General features: G+C 49.1%; 1 protein-coding gene across 3 annotated transcripts in view; it reads right to left on the reverse strand.

Moving 5' to 3' along the window:
• Window positions 1-4,000: 4,000 nt before the first annotated feature.
• The window catches only part of SLC1A6 (solute carrier family 1 member 6), a 57,418-nt gene continuing 40,620 nt past the window's right edge, over window positions 4,001-20,798 (reverse strand). For all 3 annotated transcript variants that reach the window (XM_057490027.1, XM_036895612.2, XM_036895611.2), the window contains exons 2-10: window positions 18,273-18,484; window positions 17,371-17,508; window positions 15,496-15,700; window positions 14,686-14,728; window positions 13,806-14,149; window positions 10,979-11,212; window positions 9,638-9,832; window positions 6,157-6,291; window positions 4,001-5,402 (exon numbers count right to left, since the gene is read on the reverse strand). In XM_057490027.1, the coding sequence (XP_057346010.1) occupies window positions 5,207-5,402; window positions 6,157-6,291; window positions 9,638-9,832; window positions 10,979-11,212; window positions 13,806-14,149; window positions 14,686-14,728; window positions 15,496-15,700; window positions 17,371-17,508; window positions 18,273-18,477 (1,695 nt within the window). In that variant the 5' untranslated portion in view covers window positions 18,478-18,484 and the 3' untranslated portion in view covers window positions 4,001-5,206. The remainder of the gene's footprint in view (window positions 5,403-6,156; window positions 6,292-9,637; window positions 9,833-10,978; window positions 11,213-13,805; window positions 14,150-14,685; window positions 14,729-15,495; window positions 15,701-17,370; window positions 17,509-18,272; window positions 18,485-20,798) is intronic.

Raw genomic sequence — 20,798 nt, forward strand, 5'->3', positions numbered from 1 at the left:
AAAAAATAATAAAGGTTACACACTTAGAAAGTGTGGGCCACCTCAGAGAGAGGAGCGGCCTGAAAGGCTGGGGGTTCCCCCTTTTAAGGATTGTTTAGGAATGTGAGTAAGAGCTGGGGATGCAGACTTTTTAACTTCCTGGGCATTAAAATACAATCTTTAAGATGGAATCCTTCCTGCCTTTCACTATGTTGTGTAAGGCTGGGCCTGCATGCTAAATTAGTTGCCTAGGTTACAAACTACTTAATTAGGGCCAGAAGGAGAAAAAAACCAGCACATACAGGTAAAGGTAAAAAAATAAGCTGGGCCTGTATGATGAACACAATGAAGACATGGGCTGTACTGAGGGACCCTGCTTTATCAGGGGAATATTCAAACATTCCAGGCCAAGTTGCTCCTGGCTTTTTGAGTTTTAATTGATTAATTTGGGGTCTTTTTAATGGACTTTCCTGGCCTTTTTCTCTTTCCACCCATCTATTTTTCTGCCTAACACTACTTAACCTATTAACACGATTTGTTCTGTCTTGCCTAGAAGCCATAAAACTGCAAATAGTAATAGAAATGGAAACCAAGATAGAAGCACCCACCTTCTGATGCCCTCTCACTGACCACTGATGGAAACTTAACTGCACCCCTTACTGCGCCCCCTCTCAGTGTGAAGTAGCCAGAGTGGTTGTTGCCCCCCTTCCCCTAGAAGCAGTTAGGGTCTCCTTCTGTAGATGGGGGAATGAAACAGGGACATGGGTGTAGTCAGAGTAGGGTGAGGGCCTCTGGAAAAAGCAAAGCAAGATAATTACAAAGAGAACAATGTAACAATGTGCAAAGAAGTGCCTATGGAAACTCTGTTAAGCATTATGCAAAGTCAGCGTCACACTAATTCTCTAGGGTAAAGGTACCAGACTAGGAATATAGACATCTTCAGTGAGATCAGTTAAAGCTCAAAAGGCCAGGAGCAACTTGGCCTGGCATGTTTGAGTGTTTGGAAGTACGGGAAAGGAAATCCAGGGGCAAAATACCTCTAAAAACCGAAATCAGCAAAGGGAGAGATAAAGTTTAAAAACTCATTTATTGCTTACAAAACTGCAGTCTGGCTCATCTCTCTCTCCTGCTCCAGCAGCAGCAAAACCGGCTCCCCACCCTCACCTCTCAGGTACAGATAAGCCCTGCTGCCCAGGTAATTACCCATTCATATGGAGATTCTCTCTCCACCCCTGAGGAGTGATGCAAATGCACTAAAGCCATACTTCTTGCCACCTCTGAATGCTTATTGATATGCAGATGTACTAAAGTCAGGCGAGATATTCTGGAAATGTTATAATTTTATCCACAGTGTTCCACAAATAAAAAAGGGTATCTCATCATAACCCGTGACTTCACTGTATCTCAACTACAAACAGCCGTAGCAAACAGACAACAACCCAGCCCACCTTGGGGGCAGGGCGGTTGGTACAAGTCTGCACCCCCAGCCCTTAGCCACATTCCTGAAAATCCTCAACTGACTGTAAACCCCCTAGACAACGCACCACCACAGACTCTCTTGTCCCCTCCTGGCGTGAGCCAGGAGCTCTGTCTTCTCACTGTATCTCTAAATAAAAGCCTCTCCCTGGCTCTCCTACCTTGTGTGTTTGCTAAGTGTAAGATAAATTTTAGTCAAAATAAGCAGGCAAAGAGAGGCAACAAAGGCGAGGTAGTTTACTTGAGTGCCATTCCCGGGTGATGTTCCGAGGTCTGGGTATTACAGGCTGGGGAAGTCACACCCGGTTGGGGAGGTGGGGGCTTATAAGGGATTAGGAGGGGAGGAGTGGGCAGCTATCCTAGGGGGCATGGAGAGGTATGATTGGCTAAAGGTGATATAATAGACAACTAGAAACTTTTTTTCCTTCCAAGAGGGAGGAGGCTGACATCCGGGTCTTAGTTGGTGTATCAGAAGGATGGAATTCAGGAAGACTGTCCCCTTTCCATATAAGGCATGGACCTTCGGGTCTGGTCTGTTCTCCCCCTATGGCATCTCTCTGTTCTGTTTATATGTCCTTGTTTCTCCTTTCTCCAGCCTAACAAAAGGAACCTTCCCTAGAACCTTCAGAGGGAATGAGGCTCTAGTGCTACCTTGGTGTGGGTAAAATTGTAGTATTTCCAGAGTATCTCACTTGGCTTTAGTGCTTCCTCAGGGGTGGAGAGAAGTATGGCTTTAGGGCTTCTGCATATGAATAAGACGTACCTCAGGGGTGGAGGAAAGTTCATCTCCATATCAGTGGGGAATTACCTGGGCAACCAAGGGCTTATCTGAACCTGAGAGGTTAAGGGGAGGAGCTGGTTTTTCTTTGGCTGGAGCAGGAAGGAGAGACAACCACGGACTGCAGTTTGTAAGCAATAAACAGGTTTTAAACTTTATTTCTCCCTTTGATGGATTTCGGTTTTTGGAGGGATTTTGCCCCGGGAATTCCTCTCCCTGGATTTACATTTGGTTTTGGACCTTTTGTTCTCCAGAACTGTGAGGAAATAACTTTCTGTTGTACGTCACCCAGGGTATGTGTTACAGCAGCCACAGGAAACTCATGCATGCCATACGGGAGATCCTTAGAATATTTGGAGTGTTACAGAAAACAGCTGCCATTGTGTGGCACACACACACACACACACACACACACACACTCTATCGGTGATTTGTTGATTTCCTTTATTGTCCTGAAGCAGCAGCTAGTCCTACAACTGTTTTTCATTCCCCTAGACCTTCCTTCAGTGTCTCTGCCTCCTGGGCCAGGTGTGTATGTTTATCTCCATGACAGAAGTCTTTGCAAGATACCTTCATCACCGAGGTGAGAGGCGACACAAGTAGACACAGGCTTCATTCCATCCCTGTGAGCTTCCACCTCTTGCTTGTGGCTTCCAGCCTACCCCAGAGTACCCCACTTTCCACCCATCTTCTCTTTCCAGGATGCACCCAGAAAGCAGGTCACCTATTTTACAACCAATCACTCCTGTAGACAGAGACAGATGAATTTGTCTTGTTTTGGCTGCCATGAGGTACTTGAAAGAACAAAAAGATTATCTAATCCAACCCACAATTCCCCCGACCCCCAGCAAAAAAAAGATTTCTCCATTTCCCTTGCCCCAGGGGGTAAAAACCTTTATTCTTAAAACCGAAACTTATAAGGAAAGTAGAGCTGGAGGAGTTTTCAAGGGTTGGAAGGAGATGGAGTCATGCATCTTTCGACAGTATATGTCATGCCCTGTATGACGGGCTGGATGGTGTGTCCTCAAAACCCCCAAGACCTCAGAATGTATTTGGAGATAGAGTAATTAAATTAAAATGAGGTCATTCAAGTGGTCCCAACGCCAATCTGACAGGTGTCCCTTTAAGGAGAGGAGAATAGGACACAGACACACACAGAGTGAAGGCCATGTGAGGACACAGGGAGCAGATGGCCATCTATCTGCCCAGGAGACCTCAGAAGAAACTAACCCTGCTAATACCTGGATCTCAGATTTCTAGCCTCCAAAACTATGAGAAAGTAAGTTTCTGTTGTGGAAGCCACCCAGTCTGCGCTCCTTTGTCATAGCAGCCCCAGCTGACTAATATGTCCTGCTCCACAGGGAGCCCTCTGCGGACACAGACCACCGATCAAGGAGTGGGGTGGGGCTGGAGGCAACAATTCTGCTTTGAGACTGGGATCCCCATGGTCAAATGTGGAGGAGGATGTTTTATAAATGGAGGAACCTCTTCCTTGGTGGGGATTGTTTCCGATCTCTGATCATAAATGTCTCCATGACAACTACAAATAGATTAAAGAATTTGGGATCCCTTCTCCCAAGTTGCTTCTCTCGATTGCCTATGTTCAAGGGTTCTAAAGAATGGAAGAGGGGCACCCTAAAACATACCTGTGCTTGGATTTCCTTTCCCCCTCTGGGAGAGGTAGGTGCTTATGTGAAGCTTAATTTGATTTAGAAAAAAATGAATGTTGCTACCTAGACAAAAGCGTCAAATGCATGAGAGCTAGAATCGTGTTACTCTGTTTACTTGTGTTTTCCCCAAGCCTCTATTAAAGTTCCATTTAATGTCACATCTCGTTCATTATGCTACACGGAAATAACACTAGCAGGCCAAAGTCTATCTTTGGGAAGTAAGGAGGCATCGAGGCCCAAGGCCAGCACAGGGGTGTCCGGGCCATTTGGTTTCAGGAGTTGGGAGTTGGAACTACAGGACCCAGCTACTCATCCTGATGGGAAGCTGCTTCCTCTTGTTCCCGACCATGGAGTGTCTGAAGTAAAGGGTCAACTCATAGGGGTGCTCGGAGCCTGCACATCCCAAAGAAAGGACTGGTCCTTGACTGGCCTGGCAGATAACCTCTGAGCCTGATAAAAGTGTCTTTGCAAACCTGGAGCCTTGAGCCATGCCAGACAATTTATGTTGACAGTACAGCTTATGGTGAATGCCCTTCTTTGTTCACCTGGGACCCTGGGCAATGTTGTATTAGTTTGACCTCTGTGGGGGATGGAAGTATGAGTAGCGAAGGTCAATGGGAACTCCATGCCTACCCGATAGGCCCCCAGTAACAACCCTGGACACCAAGGCTTTAGTGAGCTTCCCTTGCTGGCAATACTTAAGCATTGTTGCCGGGAGAACCGAGCGCTGTCCATGCGATTCCACTAAGAGGGGACAATTGGAAGCTCACATCTGGTGTCCTCTGGAACTGCCTTACATACCTTTCTTTTGTGCCTTTGCTGCTTTTAGTCTGTGTCCTTTACTGCAATAAACCACACACACGAGCATCACAGATTTTCCAAGTTCTGTGAGTCCTCTGACAAATCATCAAACCTGAAGGTGGTCTTGGGAACCCCAGCACAGAGGCCATGGCTGTTGTTTTATTATGAGAAATAGTGGTTTTCTTTTACCTCATTCAATTCCAGCACTCCTTGCAAAAACAAAGAACATAAGCTGACCCTCACCTGTTGAACCTGACGCTTCCCTTACCCCATTCCCAGGGAAAAATTTCCTCCTGTCTTGCTCACTGCCTTCCCAAGAGTTCACAGCATATGCCCAGGAATGGAGACCTCGAACATCTTTTCCTTCCTGCTCCTTTCTCCCAGTTTCCCCCAAACCAGCTGGGCAGAACATGTGTGTTCAGCACACGGTCATCAGACAGCGGGACTTCTCCAGGATTCCCGGCCCCTTCCCACTTCTCTGGGCAGCAGAACTGGGCAGCCTTCACATGGCACTCTCGTTGCCTCCCCGGCCCCTGGACACTCCCTTCTCTTGTGCCATGAGCGACTTGTAGGGTTTCCCCAGACTGGGGAGGGTGAGCTCGGCTTCCTGCAGCTCCAGCTCCCGCTGGGATAAGTGCTCGATGACAGCTGCCCCAATGGAGTCCCCCAGCACATTGGTCATGGTGCGAAGCCGGTCCCTGGGCAGGGGAGGGGAGAGAGAAGCCCCCCGTTAGCTGAGGTTCGAAGAGATCCCAGAGGAGAGGGTGCCATGGGGAGGAGGCTCCTTGTGCCTGGGAGCTGGGGCTGACCTTCCAGTCAAACCCACCTGACCTTTCCCTCTCTCCATTCCCACTTTTCCCTCCTAACACACACAGGGTGGACCAGCTCTGATATGCTCACATTTGATCCTAGCAATGTCATTCTTTTTTTCTGGTAAAGGATATAAATATCTGATACAGGAAAAGAGCGGTTGTGAGCTGAACCGCATATCTGGTGATGAAGTTGACCACCATGATAAAGTCAGGCCAGGCTGGAGACCATCCAAATGGGTCTCAAGTCCAGAGGACAGGTTCCAGGTGGGAATGAGAGTCCAGATTTTGTCATGTAAACCTCCTGTGTTTAAAGGTTGAGAGATTTTCTTTAAAATTTGCAATCCATCTCGGTCCCAGGGACCTCCTTCCTGGGGCTTCTCCATGACACAGGCCCAAGGAGGCTTTTCGGGCTGATGGGTAAGGCCCCTATCATGTTTCCCCATCCAGCTCTGCTTCCCAAGGTTAACTCCATGGGATTTGGGACCCACAGGCCCTAGCCTGAAGCATTTTCCAAGGCCCCCTTTTCACTGTAAAATTCTGGAGCTCTCTGTTCCTTGCTGGAAGGAGGGCTCGTGGGTTGGAGGTCCTGCAGGGAGATCAGAGGGCCCTGGAAAGAGAGCAGGGTGTGAAGAGCACTCACAGGAACCAGTCAACGGCTATGATCAGCGTGATGTCTTCGGTGGGCAGGCCGACAGACGTGAGCACAATGACCATAGTAACGAGGCCCGCCTGGGGGATGCCGGCGGCCCCCACACTGGCGGCCGTCGCCGTGATGCTGCACGTGCGGAGAGGACACAGGGAGGCAAGGATAGGGAAGGGAGAGGTGAGGCAGAGAGTAAGACAGCACACAACAGAGGCAAAGGGGTCAGTCCCCCCGGGGCACCTTAAATTCCCAAAAATAAATAGCAAATGCACCGAGTGCCAATGCAGTTAGGCCCGCTGGTCCTTCGGTGGGATCCTGTTGGAAGTCCATCCAGTGATGGCCTTTTGTACGTTTAGACAAAGTGCATTATAGATACAAGAGTAGGTGTTGAACCAGCTCCCTCGGTGGGGCTGGAAGAGGGTGGAAGGATCCACCCGAGCAGCAGCTTTGAAGCGGGAGGCTGAGTTTCCTGTGTGCACGTATGCTACACGTGGGTAGGTCAGTTCGGCCAGCTCTAAGGGCTGGAAATGGAACTCTGGAATGCGTGCCAAGTTTAGAGCCAAAAGAAGAAACCATCCATGGTGCTGAGTAAACTGGGGGGGAAATTATATATCCATATATATGTAGTTTTGGAAAACTAAAACGAGAAATGCTGGTCCACCATCATGTACAGGGTCAGACTGGATCAAAAGCAGACTAGATTTTAGCTCCTGCATCAGCTCAGACCACATGCCGTGCTGTGCTAAGAACTGTAAAACCACTGAGCATACCAGGAAAGGCATCAGTGTCCTGAGGTTGGCGTCCCTCTTTCTGGGGGCCTCTGCAGCCCTTCCCTAAATTCTGTAATCATGATCACCACTTGGGATATTTAGCCCAGATGACGGCCCTGTCAGGACAATAACTGAGTAGATGCTTAGGTTGATAGACAGAGAATGGACTTTGAGATCCGGCGGACTCCACTCATTACATACTCAGAGCCTACGTCTCCTCATCTGTAGACTGGGAAACACATACCTGCCTTTTGGGGTTACTATGAACAGTAAAAGAACACAGTTCTTCAAAAATGGGGCCTCAAGGAGGTCCTTATTACTATCATCCTAAGTGAGAGGCCCTATCTCCTCCAAATGCTGGCTCTGGATACATAGTGACCTGGGGGTGCCCTTGGGAGGCAGGCAGCACGTTCTCAATGGGATGAGTTAATTCCACCACCATCCACATCATCACCATCATTTGTCTTTATCCCCCTGAGACAACGTCATCTTTTCCCCTCATTAGACTGGATTTTCTCTGAGGTCAAGAAACAAGTCTTATTTTTTCCTGCGTCCCTGGGTCTCTACACAGAGCCTGCAATATAGAAAGCGCTCAACACATTTTTGGAACACTTACTAAGCTGGAACTCTCGGCAGAGGGGCTGTCCTGAGCTTGCCCCTCCCCACCCTTCTGGCCCCATGTCCTACTCCCCAACGAGCCCCCTAAGCCCCAGCCTGCCGAGCCCTTCTTAGTCCCATTAAGGCAGTGGTCCTCCAACTTGGATGGGTGTCCGAATTTCTTAGAGGTTTGGTTGAAGCACAGATAACCGAGCATTACTCTAAAGTTTTTGACTCAGTGGGCTTGTGGGGTGGGGACCTGAGCAATTACATCTTCTAGCAAGTTCCCACTTGAGAAGCACGGCTTTCAGGTGCCGTAACCCCTTTTACCCACCTCCTTCCCTTTCGCCTGGCCAGCTCCTAGTTCTCCTTCCACATTCAGTCCAGGTATTACCTGCCCATGAAGGCTTTACTCACTGGCTTTCCTCCCAGGCTGGACCAGGAGTTCCCACCCACGGCACTTTGCTTTCCCAACACAGCACTTAGCAGACTGTGGGAGAATGTTTAGTTCACGCACGGTCTCTCCTAATAGCCTGCGGACTCCTGAGCAGGGTGCACGCCTGTCGCATCTTAAGGTCCTCTGAGTACCAAACACAGTGCCTGGCAGGTAGGTGCCAAATTAAGGTTTGCATGAGGAAGGTTTGAATAAAGGCAGACCCACACCCACAAAGTTACTGCACATCTTTCCACGTTTGCTTGTCCAAGGAAAGAGAGACGTAAATCAAAAAACAGGACCCTAGGCTTCTATCGGCAGAGGAGACATATTGAGTCTTCCTCCAAGAGGAAAAAAAAAATCCCTGCCTAAGAGGAGAGCCTTGAAGAGTTGAGTGCAGCGCCTTGCAGCCAGCCTTGGCTGAGAAGCTGTGCACAGTCCTCACTACAGGCAGCCCTAAGCCATGGGGAAAACCCCCAACATCATCTTCCCAGGACACTGCGTCTGCTGCGCCAACTGATTTCCTAAGGGACCCAGTGCAGAACCACGAATGTCCTCAGCTCCTGGGATCAAGTCACTACTGCCACAGTAAGTATTTGTGGACTGATTGAGCAAGAGGCCATCCCCCAATACTTCTGAGATCTGTTTCAGGGGCCATGGGGGTAAAGAAGCCCTGCGCACGAGCTCTGGGTGCTTTATGCTCACACAAAGGCAGCATATGGGGCTGCTGGGTGTGGGGCAGTGAAAGGTAGGGTCTGTGGACCCTTCACCTGGCAAGAGACTCTCAAACCACATGAGTTCATGTGCACAATGGCCAGCTTCATCAAATGCATCCTCCTCCCCACACCCTTCACTTCACCCTCCCTCCTTCCGTCCTGTGGTCTGCAGCTACCAACCTGGGCTCGGGAGCTATGCCTCCCATCTCCACGCCTTCCCACTATGTGATCTTAGACAAGTAATGAAACCTGCCTCAATTTCCATTTCCTCCTTTCTAAAACAATAACGATAACGTTACCCGATCATGTCATGAGGACTGAGTGAATTTGCACAAGATCTTTTTACAGTCTTGAGTAACTTTGGTCTTTCAACTCACAATTATCAGATATCTGCTACGTGTTAGACACCTAGTAGAAATTCCCTAGAAGAGAATCCCTGCCCAAACGGGGCCAACATTCTAGTGGGAAGGCAGGGAATAAGCAAGGTGAGTAAGTAAAACATATAAGACAGACGGTGCTACAGGGAAATCGTTCCATCCAGATGTGCTATTTTAAATAGAATATTTAGGGAATACTTCCCTGAAAGGTGACACTGGAGCAAAGACCTGAGAGGTGGTGTTTGCTGTTATTTCTATGACTAAATTGGAACCTCTGGGTGATGAGGTCTAGGAACCCATATTTATGATAAGAATCTCAGGTCATTAGGATGCACCAGCCATGCTTTGGTAAATGCTGGCCCCAGAGATCTATCACCACACCATGAGAGAGAAGACTGAACCAGGACATTTCACCAGCCCCTGCCGGCCTAAGGTTGCATGCAATGTCGCACCTTTCGCCTCATGGGGCATGACTGACTGGGCTCTTCCCTCATCCTCCCCATTCCAGGCCTCCCTTGACCTCAAGCGAAGGCTGCCTCCACCCCTAGCCAAGCTAGTGGCAGATAACACCCAAGACCAGCTCACCTGATGGTTGTGATCTGGCCCAAGTTGAGCTCATAGTTGTTGACTTGGGCAATGAATATGGCAGCCAGGGCCTCATAGAGGGCGGTACCATCCATGTTGACGGTGGCACCCACGGGCAGCACAAACCTGGTGATGCGGCGGTCCACACCCAGGCCCTCCTCCAGGCAGCGAAAGGTGATGGGCAGTGTGGCAGAGCTGAGGGAGAGAGCCCCGGAGGCTGAGAACAGGTTGGCAGGGTGGGGCTGGAGCAGCAGCAGGTCAAAGGAGCAAAGGAGGGCTCCCCTGAGAACACTGGGAGGCCAGGCAGGGGCTGGGGCAAGGGGTGCATGGCAGGTGTATGACATTTCAGAGGCTGGTAACTGTGCATGGGAAGGAGGCAATGCAAGAATCACACAGCCATGGGGGACCTCCAGGCTGAAGGTCTCTTGATCCACTTAAAGCCAATAGCTTAAGGCTAATTATTAAATGCTTGTTCATGCCTCTGGTTCACTCAATCCAAAGGGTCTGCTGCCCTCCCACCCCTTAGGACTAAGAGCGGGGTGTTATAGAGGACCCTAGTCCCCACTGCCCCACTCAGAGAGTGATCTTAGCTACACTAACGCTCTTGGCCTCAAACCCACCAACTCCCAGGGGAGAAAGAGTGATGTAATAGGTCGGGGAGCTTAGTCCAAGGAGTGCATATCTCAGCCAGGGCCAGCCTGTCCGCAAAACACGTGCTCCCTCTGATCAGCTCAACGCCATGCAGCAAGATGCCTGGGCACACAGACAGGGCCTTTGGGTGTCCGGCCCTGTGGCGACCAGGTGAGTTCGATTCTGGGGCACAGCGGCACCAACACTACTTGGCCACGGATCAAAAGGCATGTTCTGCAGTCGGCATTCCGAGGGATGACAATGGTATTTGTCTTCCTCCTGGGCGGCTCCTGCTACTCATCTCAAATTGTTTGAAATTTGGATAATGGGGAGATCTTTATTGACCCCCTAAACCACAAGAAAAGGGAGCTCCTAGAGACTATCTCAAGAAGAAATGAAACCCTCTGGGCTGGAAGATGACAGAGAACAGTGGGCATGTTGGAATCTTTGTCCTAACCTCAAAATTGGCAGCTGGTTCTTCTCCATATAAAACAGAGAACCGAGAGAAGGGGTAAAAAGGGTCGGGAGAGGCAACCCAGAACAAAGGCAGCCCCAGGTGTTGAGTCACCTGGAGACAGTCAGGAGCCTCTGACGTTATTGCCCAACTCAGACCAAGTTCTGCAGCGGGAGGCAGGCAGGTCTCCAAGGAGGGCGCGGGAAAGACAAACAGTGAACCTAGAAAGGGTGCCAGTGGTGTGGACAAGGCCTTACCTGGAAGACGTGCCCATCGCAGTGATGAGGGCCTGCAGCAGGCCCCCGATGAAGGGGAAGGGATTCCGGTGGGTGATGAGGAAGTAGATGAGAGGCAGGACGCCCCCGGCGTGGAGGAACAAGCCCACAATGACAGTCAGAGTGTACATGCCCAGCTGGCCCCCCAGGACAGCCATGTCTTCCATCTCGAGGATCTTCCCGGCAATCAGGAACAGGATGCCCACAGGCGCGTACCTGCATCAAGCCAGACACCTGTCAGGGCTCCTACATGACCTCCCCTCCCCTGCAAGCCCAGAGCCGTCAGCCCAAGGCCCTGCTCTGGAGTCAGGCAGTGCTCACCATGTACTCCACCCGGACCTTCCCCACCCATTAACAACCAGGGCTGGGCCGCACACAAACGTGCCCCCCTCCTCTTCCGGCTCGCCTACAGCTCACTCCCAGACAGCAAAGAAGTTCCTACAACTCCAGGACAGACGACCTTCACCTTCCTACGTCTCCCCTTCACCTACTTCCCCATTCAAGGCCCTCCAAATAATCACCACCTTCAAGACCCCTTCCCTAGACATTGCCCAGACACTCCCTACCTCTGGCTTTCTGACCTCCGGTGTTTACCGCCCCCAACTCTTTCGCTGAGGACGTTTTTGCTTTAGGAACATTTATGCCCATTCTCTTTCCTGTAAATGTATATTCTCACTCATTCACGAGCCCTGAGCTTGTTCACCTGGATTTCCATTGAATACCTCACCCTGTCTTATCAAATCATCTATTTATTCAGCCACTGAACAGCTAACTACTAAGCACCCACTAGGTTCCAGATACATGATCCCTGCCCTCACGGCCCTTACCTTCTAAGGGGGAAATGGGCGGTACCCATAGAAATGTGTAGTTAAAAACGTCAGGTGGTGATAACTGCCCAAGAGGGTCACTGAGTAGGGCTGCTTAAGCATGAGTGGTCAGGGAAGGCTTTTCTGAAGAGGCGACATTCAAGCTGCGGCCTGATGATAAGAAGGAATCATGTATATCTGAGGGGGAAGCATTGCAGGTGTAGGGCACAGGCCCTGAGAGGAACACGAGCCGGGAGTGTTGAAGGCGCAGAGAGGAACCAGCCCACAGCTAAGCCTGTCAGGTCTTGGCCAGCGGCGCCATCATGCGGCTGTCACCGAGCATCAACTGCCTCTTCCCCTCTTCAGAAACTGAAGTCTACGCGTGGTCACACTTGGTCATTCTCATTATGGATGGATGGGAGGGATGGGGACCTCTTGGGAAGTTGGTGCAATAGCTTGAGTCAGAAATGGTGAGGCCCGAGCTGAGGCTGTGGTAATGAGGGTGCAGAGGACTTCTCCAGCCACATCTGTATTCCCCAGGCTGGGCCCAGCTTAGGCCAGGGGAGTCGTTGCTGAGTGTCTCTACGTCTAGTCCTGTGCTCCCTGTTCCCAAAACCCTAATCTTTATCCTTCCTGTGTACCTCGACAAAATTCCTCAGCTCCTGATCCATCGCACGTGACTTCTTCCCTTTATCCACCTGGCACATCTGGACATCCTACCCAACCCCGCCAATGACATTGATGTAAATGCATGGTTCCCAAGGCAGGGGAGCCTTCAACCCTCCCTGTCAGTCTTGCTTATTATTGATAAGCTCCCCCTCCCATTCCTCTCAGCTGCTTTTCCAAGCTCTAAGCTTGACCTCCTACACAACTTCCTAATTATTTGGGATTATGGACAAAGCCTTCCCCAGTTTGATAGCAGACAGTCTCGTTAATGCCTCCCACCACCACCCCTAACATACCCTATGCTCCCACCCTCTTGAACTCCCCACCATTCTCCAAGCGGCTTAGGTTCTTGCAACCTGCACGTGCTCTTCCCTCTGCTTGAAGTGCCTCTCCCCTCTTCCTGTCCTGCGGGATTCCTACTCACCTGTCAAGGTCCGGCTAAGAAGTGACCTTCTCCACCACTCCCTCTTCACCCTCCCAGGCAGAGTTCATTGCACACCCTTCCACTGGCAGCTCATCTCTCCACATTCCCAACGTTTTCTTAATACCCCTTTCCTACAGAAATCTCCACCTTGTATTACATTTATCTAGTACGTGTCTGTCTTTTCCAAGACTTTGTGAGCTCCTTGGGGATGAGGACTGAATCCATTGTATCTTTGTATCCAGAGTTCAAGACAAAGTCAACCTAGGGAAATGTCTGCTGAATGAGTGAAGGAATCAATGAAGAATGAAGAAATTTAAAGAATGAATGAATGCACGTGTCAAGTAAGGAATACTTAGAAAGTGGATAAGTGAGTATGAAAATGAGCAAATGGCACATGAATGAGTGGGTGGATGAATGAATGAATGAATGCAGGGACTCTTTGGGCAAGTGAGTGAGAGAATAACAAATGCAGAGATGAATAAGTGGATCAAAGAATGCGTTCCAATGAATAAGGGACTTAGTAAGTAAATAAATAATGAATCAGTCAACAGTTCAACTAATGCTTGGATGAGTTCATGAATGTATTTATGAGCAAGTGAATACATGAATATGTGAATTAGCCAGTGCATAGAAAGTGAATAAATTAATGAGGAAATGAGTGGGCCAATGCATGAAGAATGAGTATAAATGAATTCACAAGTGAGTAAATAGATGATCAAGGGCACAAATGAGTGATAAGGTAATAAGGTAAATTGCAGAAAGGTGTGAATGAATGAGTGGAATGAGCCAATATATATATGAATGGTTTGGCCAAATGGTCCCAATGACTCTTCAACAGCTGCCCCACCGCCTGACTCCCCAGCTCCATCCAAGTGTGCCATCACCACCCAGCCTGTCACAGCCCAGCACTCACCAGATAATGATGCCCACCAGCCTCATAATAGCTTCATTGAGGCTGTCGAAGAAGTCCCGCAGGACGCGGCCCTTGTGTTTCATGCCACCGATGACCAACCCAAAGGCCACAGAGAAGACCACAAGGCCCAGTGCATTGATTCCATTGGCTGATCCAGGTACTGGCACAGTCTCCTCAAAGCTCAGCACCTCCTGCAAGGTGCCAAAGGCCCACGTGACATTTTCCAGGAGGCTGGTTCCATTCTCCATTGAGGATGGAGAAGGCATGGAGGTGCCCGGCTCAGATCCGTTCTCTGTCCTCACAACGGTCCTGGTTACCAACCTCGTGCTGTACTGTGTCTTGAACTGAAATATGGAGAGATTGGGGCCACACTCGATTCAGTGGGTGCATCAGACCCTTCTGGAGAAATTTCTTTCAGACATCAACTCCTGGTCCCCACACCCTGGCGAGTCTTATTGAGTAGATCTGAATGAGTGAATGAATGATATGACCAATGCATAGAAGAATGAATGAATGAATAAGATGAGGGAGGGAACCAACCACCAATGCAGGGGAGAATGAGGACAGGGTCTGCATTTTTCACAAGCTGCTGGACAATGCTCAGATTTTGGGATCTTTGTCCTCAACCACTATGGTCAGAAGACTTAGTTCCTCCTCCAGTACCATCCCCAGGCTGCTCTTGGTCTAAGTCCTTCTCTGTAAGCCTCCATTGGTCATCCCACCAATGGGAAGTACATTCTTTCTCCCAACTCTCCCAAAAGTCCCTTCCCCTTGCTCTGTCAGGCCCTTCTTCCCATCCTCGCCCCTGGCCCATTCATTCAGTAGCAAGCTCCCCCAACCCTCCAAGCCTCCTTGATCAAACTGTGCACCGCCCCCTGACCTGTTTGAAGCAGGCCTCCACAAGGTTGGGTGGAAACATATTTCTGCAGAAAAATATCAGATGAAGGGAAGTGATTAGACCTTGGAAAGGAGTCCAGTGTGATAATAATAATAATAGTAATGGCTACCAATATTTGAGTGGGTACTCCAGGCCAGGCACTGAGCAAAGCACCTTACCTACATGATCCAAACACTACAGTAACTCTGGAGTTGAGTGCTACTGATGACCCCATTTTACCCACGAAGAAACCAGAGCACAGAGAATTTAGGTAAGTTATCCAAAACCACACAGCTGCTGAAGGGTGCAGACGGCCCTCAACTCCAGGTCTGTCTGAGCCCTTTAGTGGGACCCTATGTCACTTCAAGGACTTTCATGCACACTATGCGAATAACGCCTCAACGAAAAAACAGGCAGCTCTCAAACTCCTTCAAATACAGGTTCCTCCCAAATCAGTGACTAGGGTAGAACTGTGGCTAGCCTTGAGTCTGGCTGGCAAAATCATTCAAGAGAATCATTCACCCTCCAGTAGAGCCTGGAAACACCCCGGACAAACGCCCAAACTGTTTTAAGCCCATCTCAGGAGGTATAGCCTCCGCAGCTGCAGGGTCAACAGGCGATACCCTAGGAGTCAGCTGCTCTCCAGGATTGGTACAAGGCTCCAAAACAGAGCATGAGTATCAATAATCTAGGTTCAGTCAGGGTGGTGTCTTGTCCGGGCTCGGTCAGCCTGACCCGTTTGTCTCTCCTTGAGTGTGGTTGCTGAACGTAACGTAGGGCCAGAATTCCCAGCAAAATCAGAAAGGGCGTCACCTGACCAGGTCCATGAAGGCATCGGCTGTGGGGATGGTCTCGATACGGCCCTCGCGGTGCAGCCCCTCCTTGGAGCCCTTCCCGGGATGGATGATGGTCACCATGAGGATGCCGATGAAGACCGCGATGACGGTGGTCACCATATAGTAGACAGCTGCCCGCATCCCCATCCGCCCTGTCGCCTTATTATCCAGGGACGCCATGCCTGGAGGACAGGTGGTGCAGCCCCGAGCAGCCCCACCCACTCATACCATCCCACCCCCCATCCGTCAGCTCTACCCTCCCCACACTTCCACAACCTTTCCACCAAGCATGCTCTCCTGCACCCCACCCGAGCACCCACACCACCATCCTTTGACCCCTATCACCATTTTTCAACACCCAGTCTATTTTCCACATACACCTTCCACCCCATCCTTTATACGAAGCCCACTCTACTCATCTTCCTTGTACTCCAAGCCAACTTTCAGGCCCTACCCCATTTTTCCCCCTATTTTGCACCCGAATTTCACTTTAATTCCACTCTTCATCCCACTACCCACCCACGTCGCTGTACACTATCTGCAGTAGATATTTCTGGTGCCCCATCCAAATGCACTTTACCAGGCTAATACACCTATCCTTCAGCTCCTGAGGGTGTTGGCTGCTAACAGCTTATGCTGACCCCTTCTGAGAATTGCCCTCAGCAAAACAGGAGCTGCCTTGCCCAGAAATACCTAAAATAGACTTTGGAAAGGAGTCTAGTATGACAATAGTAATAATAACAGCAACAATACTAACGGCTGTCAACATATGAATGCTTACTCGTGGCCAGGTCCGAGCTAAGTACCTTCACAATATGATCTAAACACTACAGTAACTCTAGAAGTGAGTGCTATTCATGTGCCCATTGTACACACAAAGAAACCAGAAATCTCCAAGGATTTGTGCAAAGGTCCAAAGCAGAAAATTAGTACAAATACTCATTGGTATTTGCACAACCAGAGACTGACACAGGGATTCAAAAGGCCAGCTCCTTGGACTCAGGTGGGAGCAGAGTTGGAGGGAATGAGCCTGTCTTCCGCACCCACATCTCTGCTTAACTTCTTTCCTCACCCCACCCCTTCTTCGTGAGTTTCTCTCGAGATCAATCCCTTGATAAATAGCTTTTGCAAACAACCCCCTATTGGGCTCTGCTTCAAGGAAACCCAACCCAAGAAACCATTCTTTCAAGTCTTTATATTCATCCCTGTCCCTGGATGGTTGGATGTTGGCAATTGACCATCCTGGGGCCAAATCAGACCCACTGCCTGTTTCTGTAAATAAAGTTTTATTGGAACACAACCATATTTGTTTACATATTAATCTGAAGCTGTTTTTGCACTGCAACAGCAGACTCGAATAGTTGTGATAGAGATCATATGGTCCCTGAAACTGGAAAACGGTTACTGTCTGGTCTTCACAGACAAAGCCTGCTGACACCTGCATAATCCACCCATACTTCACCCCACCCACTATCACACCACCTCCAACTCAAACACCTTCAGCTACATCCCACGCCAGATCATCTATGCTACATCCTGGCTGCCCTCCCTGGCAGCCCCACCAAAGACTTCCTCTCACCTCTAGATGATACTAAACCCCTGGAAGGCTGCCATTTACCTCCAAGTAAAAGTGCGGCAAAGTTACTGAGACAGGTAGTGCAGGTGATATGGGGTCTGGGACCTGGGTCTGATCATGTTCAAGGTTTTGGCCAAGGACTCGGGGCTAGGTGCATGCTCCATGTTTGAGGTCCTGAGTTGGGAAGGGGGTCCCATGCTTGGGAAAGCTTTGGCTCCAGGTTTGAGCTCGAGCTCTAGGACAGTCTTGGAGGCCAGCACTGGCCTGGGCTCTCACCTGTGACCAGGCTGGAGACAATAAGTGGCAGTACCAGCATCTGCAGCATCCTCATGAGAAGCTCTCCAGGGAAAGAGAAGTACTTGATCTGGCGGTAGCTGAGCTGGTATGGGCGCAATGCAAAAGCCAGGCTGACCCCTAAGACCAAAAAGAGGGGCCAGTGGAGTGGTTTGGGTCACCCCACCCCAAGCAGGAGCCATCTGTGCCAAGAAGGTGCATGTGGATGACAGTGAGGGAAAGAAACATTCTATGACTGTGTTTTTGTGAACATTGTAGAAATGCATGAATTTATGGTTATTGTGTTGATATGTGTAAATATGTGCAGATGTCTGCACACCTTTGTGTATATGTATGCACATGACAGTGTTTGCTCATTTGTGCACATGTACTGTGCCTGTATGTCTGATCCCACATGAGATGCATGTTTTCCCTATATGTGTACATAGGTGTTATCTGCGTGTAGACGTTAGTTTTCGATGTTTTCAAACATGGGAGTATATATATGAGTATTTGAGCCCATGTGTATGCAGAGGAGGGCATGTGCATTTGTAAATGTGTAAGTTCTAGTATATGTGTGCAAGTATATGCATGTGTTTACACCTGTAAGTTTTGTGCGTGCATAAGAACGTGTTCATGTTTGCATGTGTGTTCATATGCAGGACGTGTGTTTGCACAGCGTATAATACGCATACCCATGGATATAGATGTGCCACTGCCTGCACACGCAGCCGAGTTTGCGAGTGGGCACCCATTTGGGTGAGTGCATCCTTATGAGGGAGAAACGGGTGGATGGCGGGACGTGTGTGCGCGTACAGATGAGAAAGAAAAGATGGGAGTGCCTGGAATTTTCCTGAAGGCCCCGCCCTCCAGAGGGCGGAGCCAGATCCTCCCAGCCCGCTCACCGATGATCACTGCGCTGACGGTCAGCAGGATGAAGGCGTTCCGACGCAGGAAGCGCAGCACATGCTCCCGCGTCATGGTCTGCAGGCGCAGGCGCGTGCGCAGCGCTCTCTGCTGCAGACTCTCCTGCAGCCGCTGCAGCCATCCTACCCGGCCCAGCCCCTGGCCGCTCTCCCGCAGAAACAGGCTGTTTCCGTGGCTGCTCATCTTCTATCTGCAGGGGACAGAGAGGCCCGGGCCCCGTGAGGGGAGACACAGAGGGCAAATAGGGACAGAAGGGGAAGCACGGAGAGTAGAGGAAGCTGGTGAGGAACTCAAGAGAAAATCCAGCCAGTGAGGGAGGGGTGATATCCATCAGTTGGGATGTGCCCGCGCTGGGACACCTGAGAACACTGCCTGGGGTTCCCAGGTTACATTCTGGAAGAAAAGGGTCAAAGTCTCCAGAATCCCCCTGGGCAGCGGCTGGGGAGAAGCTGGGAAGGGCCCCACAATATAATGGACGCTTTTGCCATTCCCTGACTCCAGGACCTTCCTTATTTCTTGAGATCATCACAGATAATTGGGGGCTGCCCCAGCTCCCAAAACAAACGAACAAGCCTTTGCTGAGTGTCAACTGCCTACAGAGCTCTAGATAAGGCACCCTGGGGCTAGCCCCCAAATAAACACAGGTTTGGTGTCTGGCCTGGGAGTGCCGACAATCAACAGGTGCCTGGCAGTGGGTGCCCAATAAATGCAGCTGCTCTGTGTGAGTGCACAGGTGAGCAACAGGAAAGGAAGGTGTCCCTTGGCAAGGAAATGGTGACCATCCTTGACCTGGGTGGCTCTTTAGGGTCCATCTTTGAAGGGAAATGTGATGTTCAGAGTCACTCTAGGGAGCCAGGCACTATTTCCCAAACTTCAGACTTTCACCCCTTTACCTTCGGCCATATCCATGTAACCTTATTTCCATCTGAAATGGAAATTTCAGATCATTACCTGAAATGCAAATTATATTTTAATACACATTAAAGAAAATGCAAAGAAAATTTAAAACCTGCCTATGCTTTTACCAGCTAAACACTTTTGTGTGTATGTGTGTGTTTACATGTATACAGCAGCTTGGAAATATGACTTTCATGGGCCTGAGGGACTTTTGCCTTTTGTGGTCTCCTTCCTCCATTAAAAAATATATTTAAATTATATTTTACAACTGCATTGGTATAAAAATGAACATACTATTTTGGATCTAGACAGAGGTGATTGTTGCATAATCATCACTAAATGTCACTAAATGCCACCTTAAAATGGTTTTCTGTGAAGTGAATTTCACCCAATACTATATATTAAAACAGTTTTTTTAACTTAAAAATGTAATTATTTCTTCTGATTTTAAAATAAGTGGGAACATTTCTGTGGGTGTTTAAAAGAATGATGGGCCCTGGAAAGTGGGCCTCCTATGCCTGAAGGATAAGCAGCCTTCCTGATCTCACAGCAAAAAAATGGCAGTGTGCCTACTACAGGCATACTGGGAATTCTGAAATCCCTATAGATTTACTCCCAGGCAAAAGGCTGACTCCTAAAGGTGGTATTGCCTAAGCTTCTTGCCATTGGCTCCACTTTTGGTCTGGCCAAGGGAATGAGGTAGAATGGAAGGTAGAAGGAGATGAAGATGGAGTATTTTATTCTCCCAGCTCTCCCTACCAGGCGCTGTTTGGCAGTGGCTGTGTTCCTCTAACCTAAGGCCACACTTCCCAGCAGACAATCCTCTCTATCTGTTGGCCATTTGGGAATCTTCTTTGGCAAAATGTCTGTGTAGCTCCTCTGTCCATGTTTTTAAGGGGATTGCTTGGTTTTTGTGTGTGTTATTGAGTTGTATGAGTTCTTTTTATATGTTGGATACTAACCCCTTATCTGACATGTGGTTTACACAATTTTTCTCCCATTCTGCTGGTTGCCTTTTCATTCTGTTAATCATTTCCTTTGCTGTGCAGAAGCTTGTTAGTTTGATGTGGTCCCACTTGTTGATTTTTGCTTTTGTTGTTTGTGCTTTTGGTGTCACATCCAAAAAATAATTGCCAAGACCAATGTCAAGGTGCTTCTTCCCTACGTTTTCTTCTAAGAGTTTTATCATAGCAGGTCTTAGAAGTAGTGTGAGATGGGGGTCTAATTTCATTTTTCTGCGTGCGTTTACCCGGTTTTCCTAACACCATTTGTTAAGGAGACTATCCTTTCCCCATTGGGTGTTCTTGACTCCCTTGATGTAATAGAGGTACTACCACTACAACAGCAATCACATTACAATATATATCAAAACAATATGGTGTACACCTTTAATGTACAGTGTTACACATCAAATATAGTTCAGTTTTTTAAAAAGACAATCCTCAGCTACAGCCATGGTCCCTCTCCCACTCCCTCCCTGAGGCTCCCCACTCTGAGGGTCCCTAAGTGCTACACCCACCTGACTGCTTTCCCTTAACTCTGCTCATATCTTTGTAAACAGTGCTTAACATAAACTCTTTCCAATCCCCCCTTTTCAGTGTGCTGTT

Source organism: Manis pentadactyla, chromosome 12, assembly GCF_030020395.1.
Source record: "Manis pentadactyla isolate mManPen7 chromosome 12, mManPen7.hap1, whole genome shotgun sequence".
NCBI classification, from domain to species: domain Eukaryota; kingdom Metazoa; phylum Chordata; class Mammalia; order Pholidota; family Manidae; genus Manis; species Manis pentadactyla.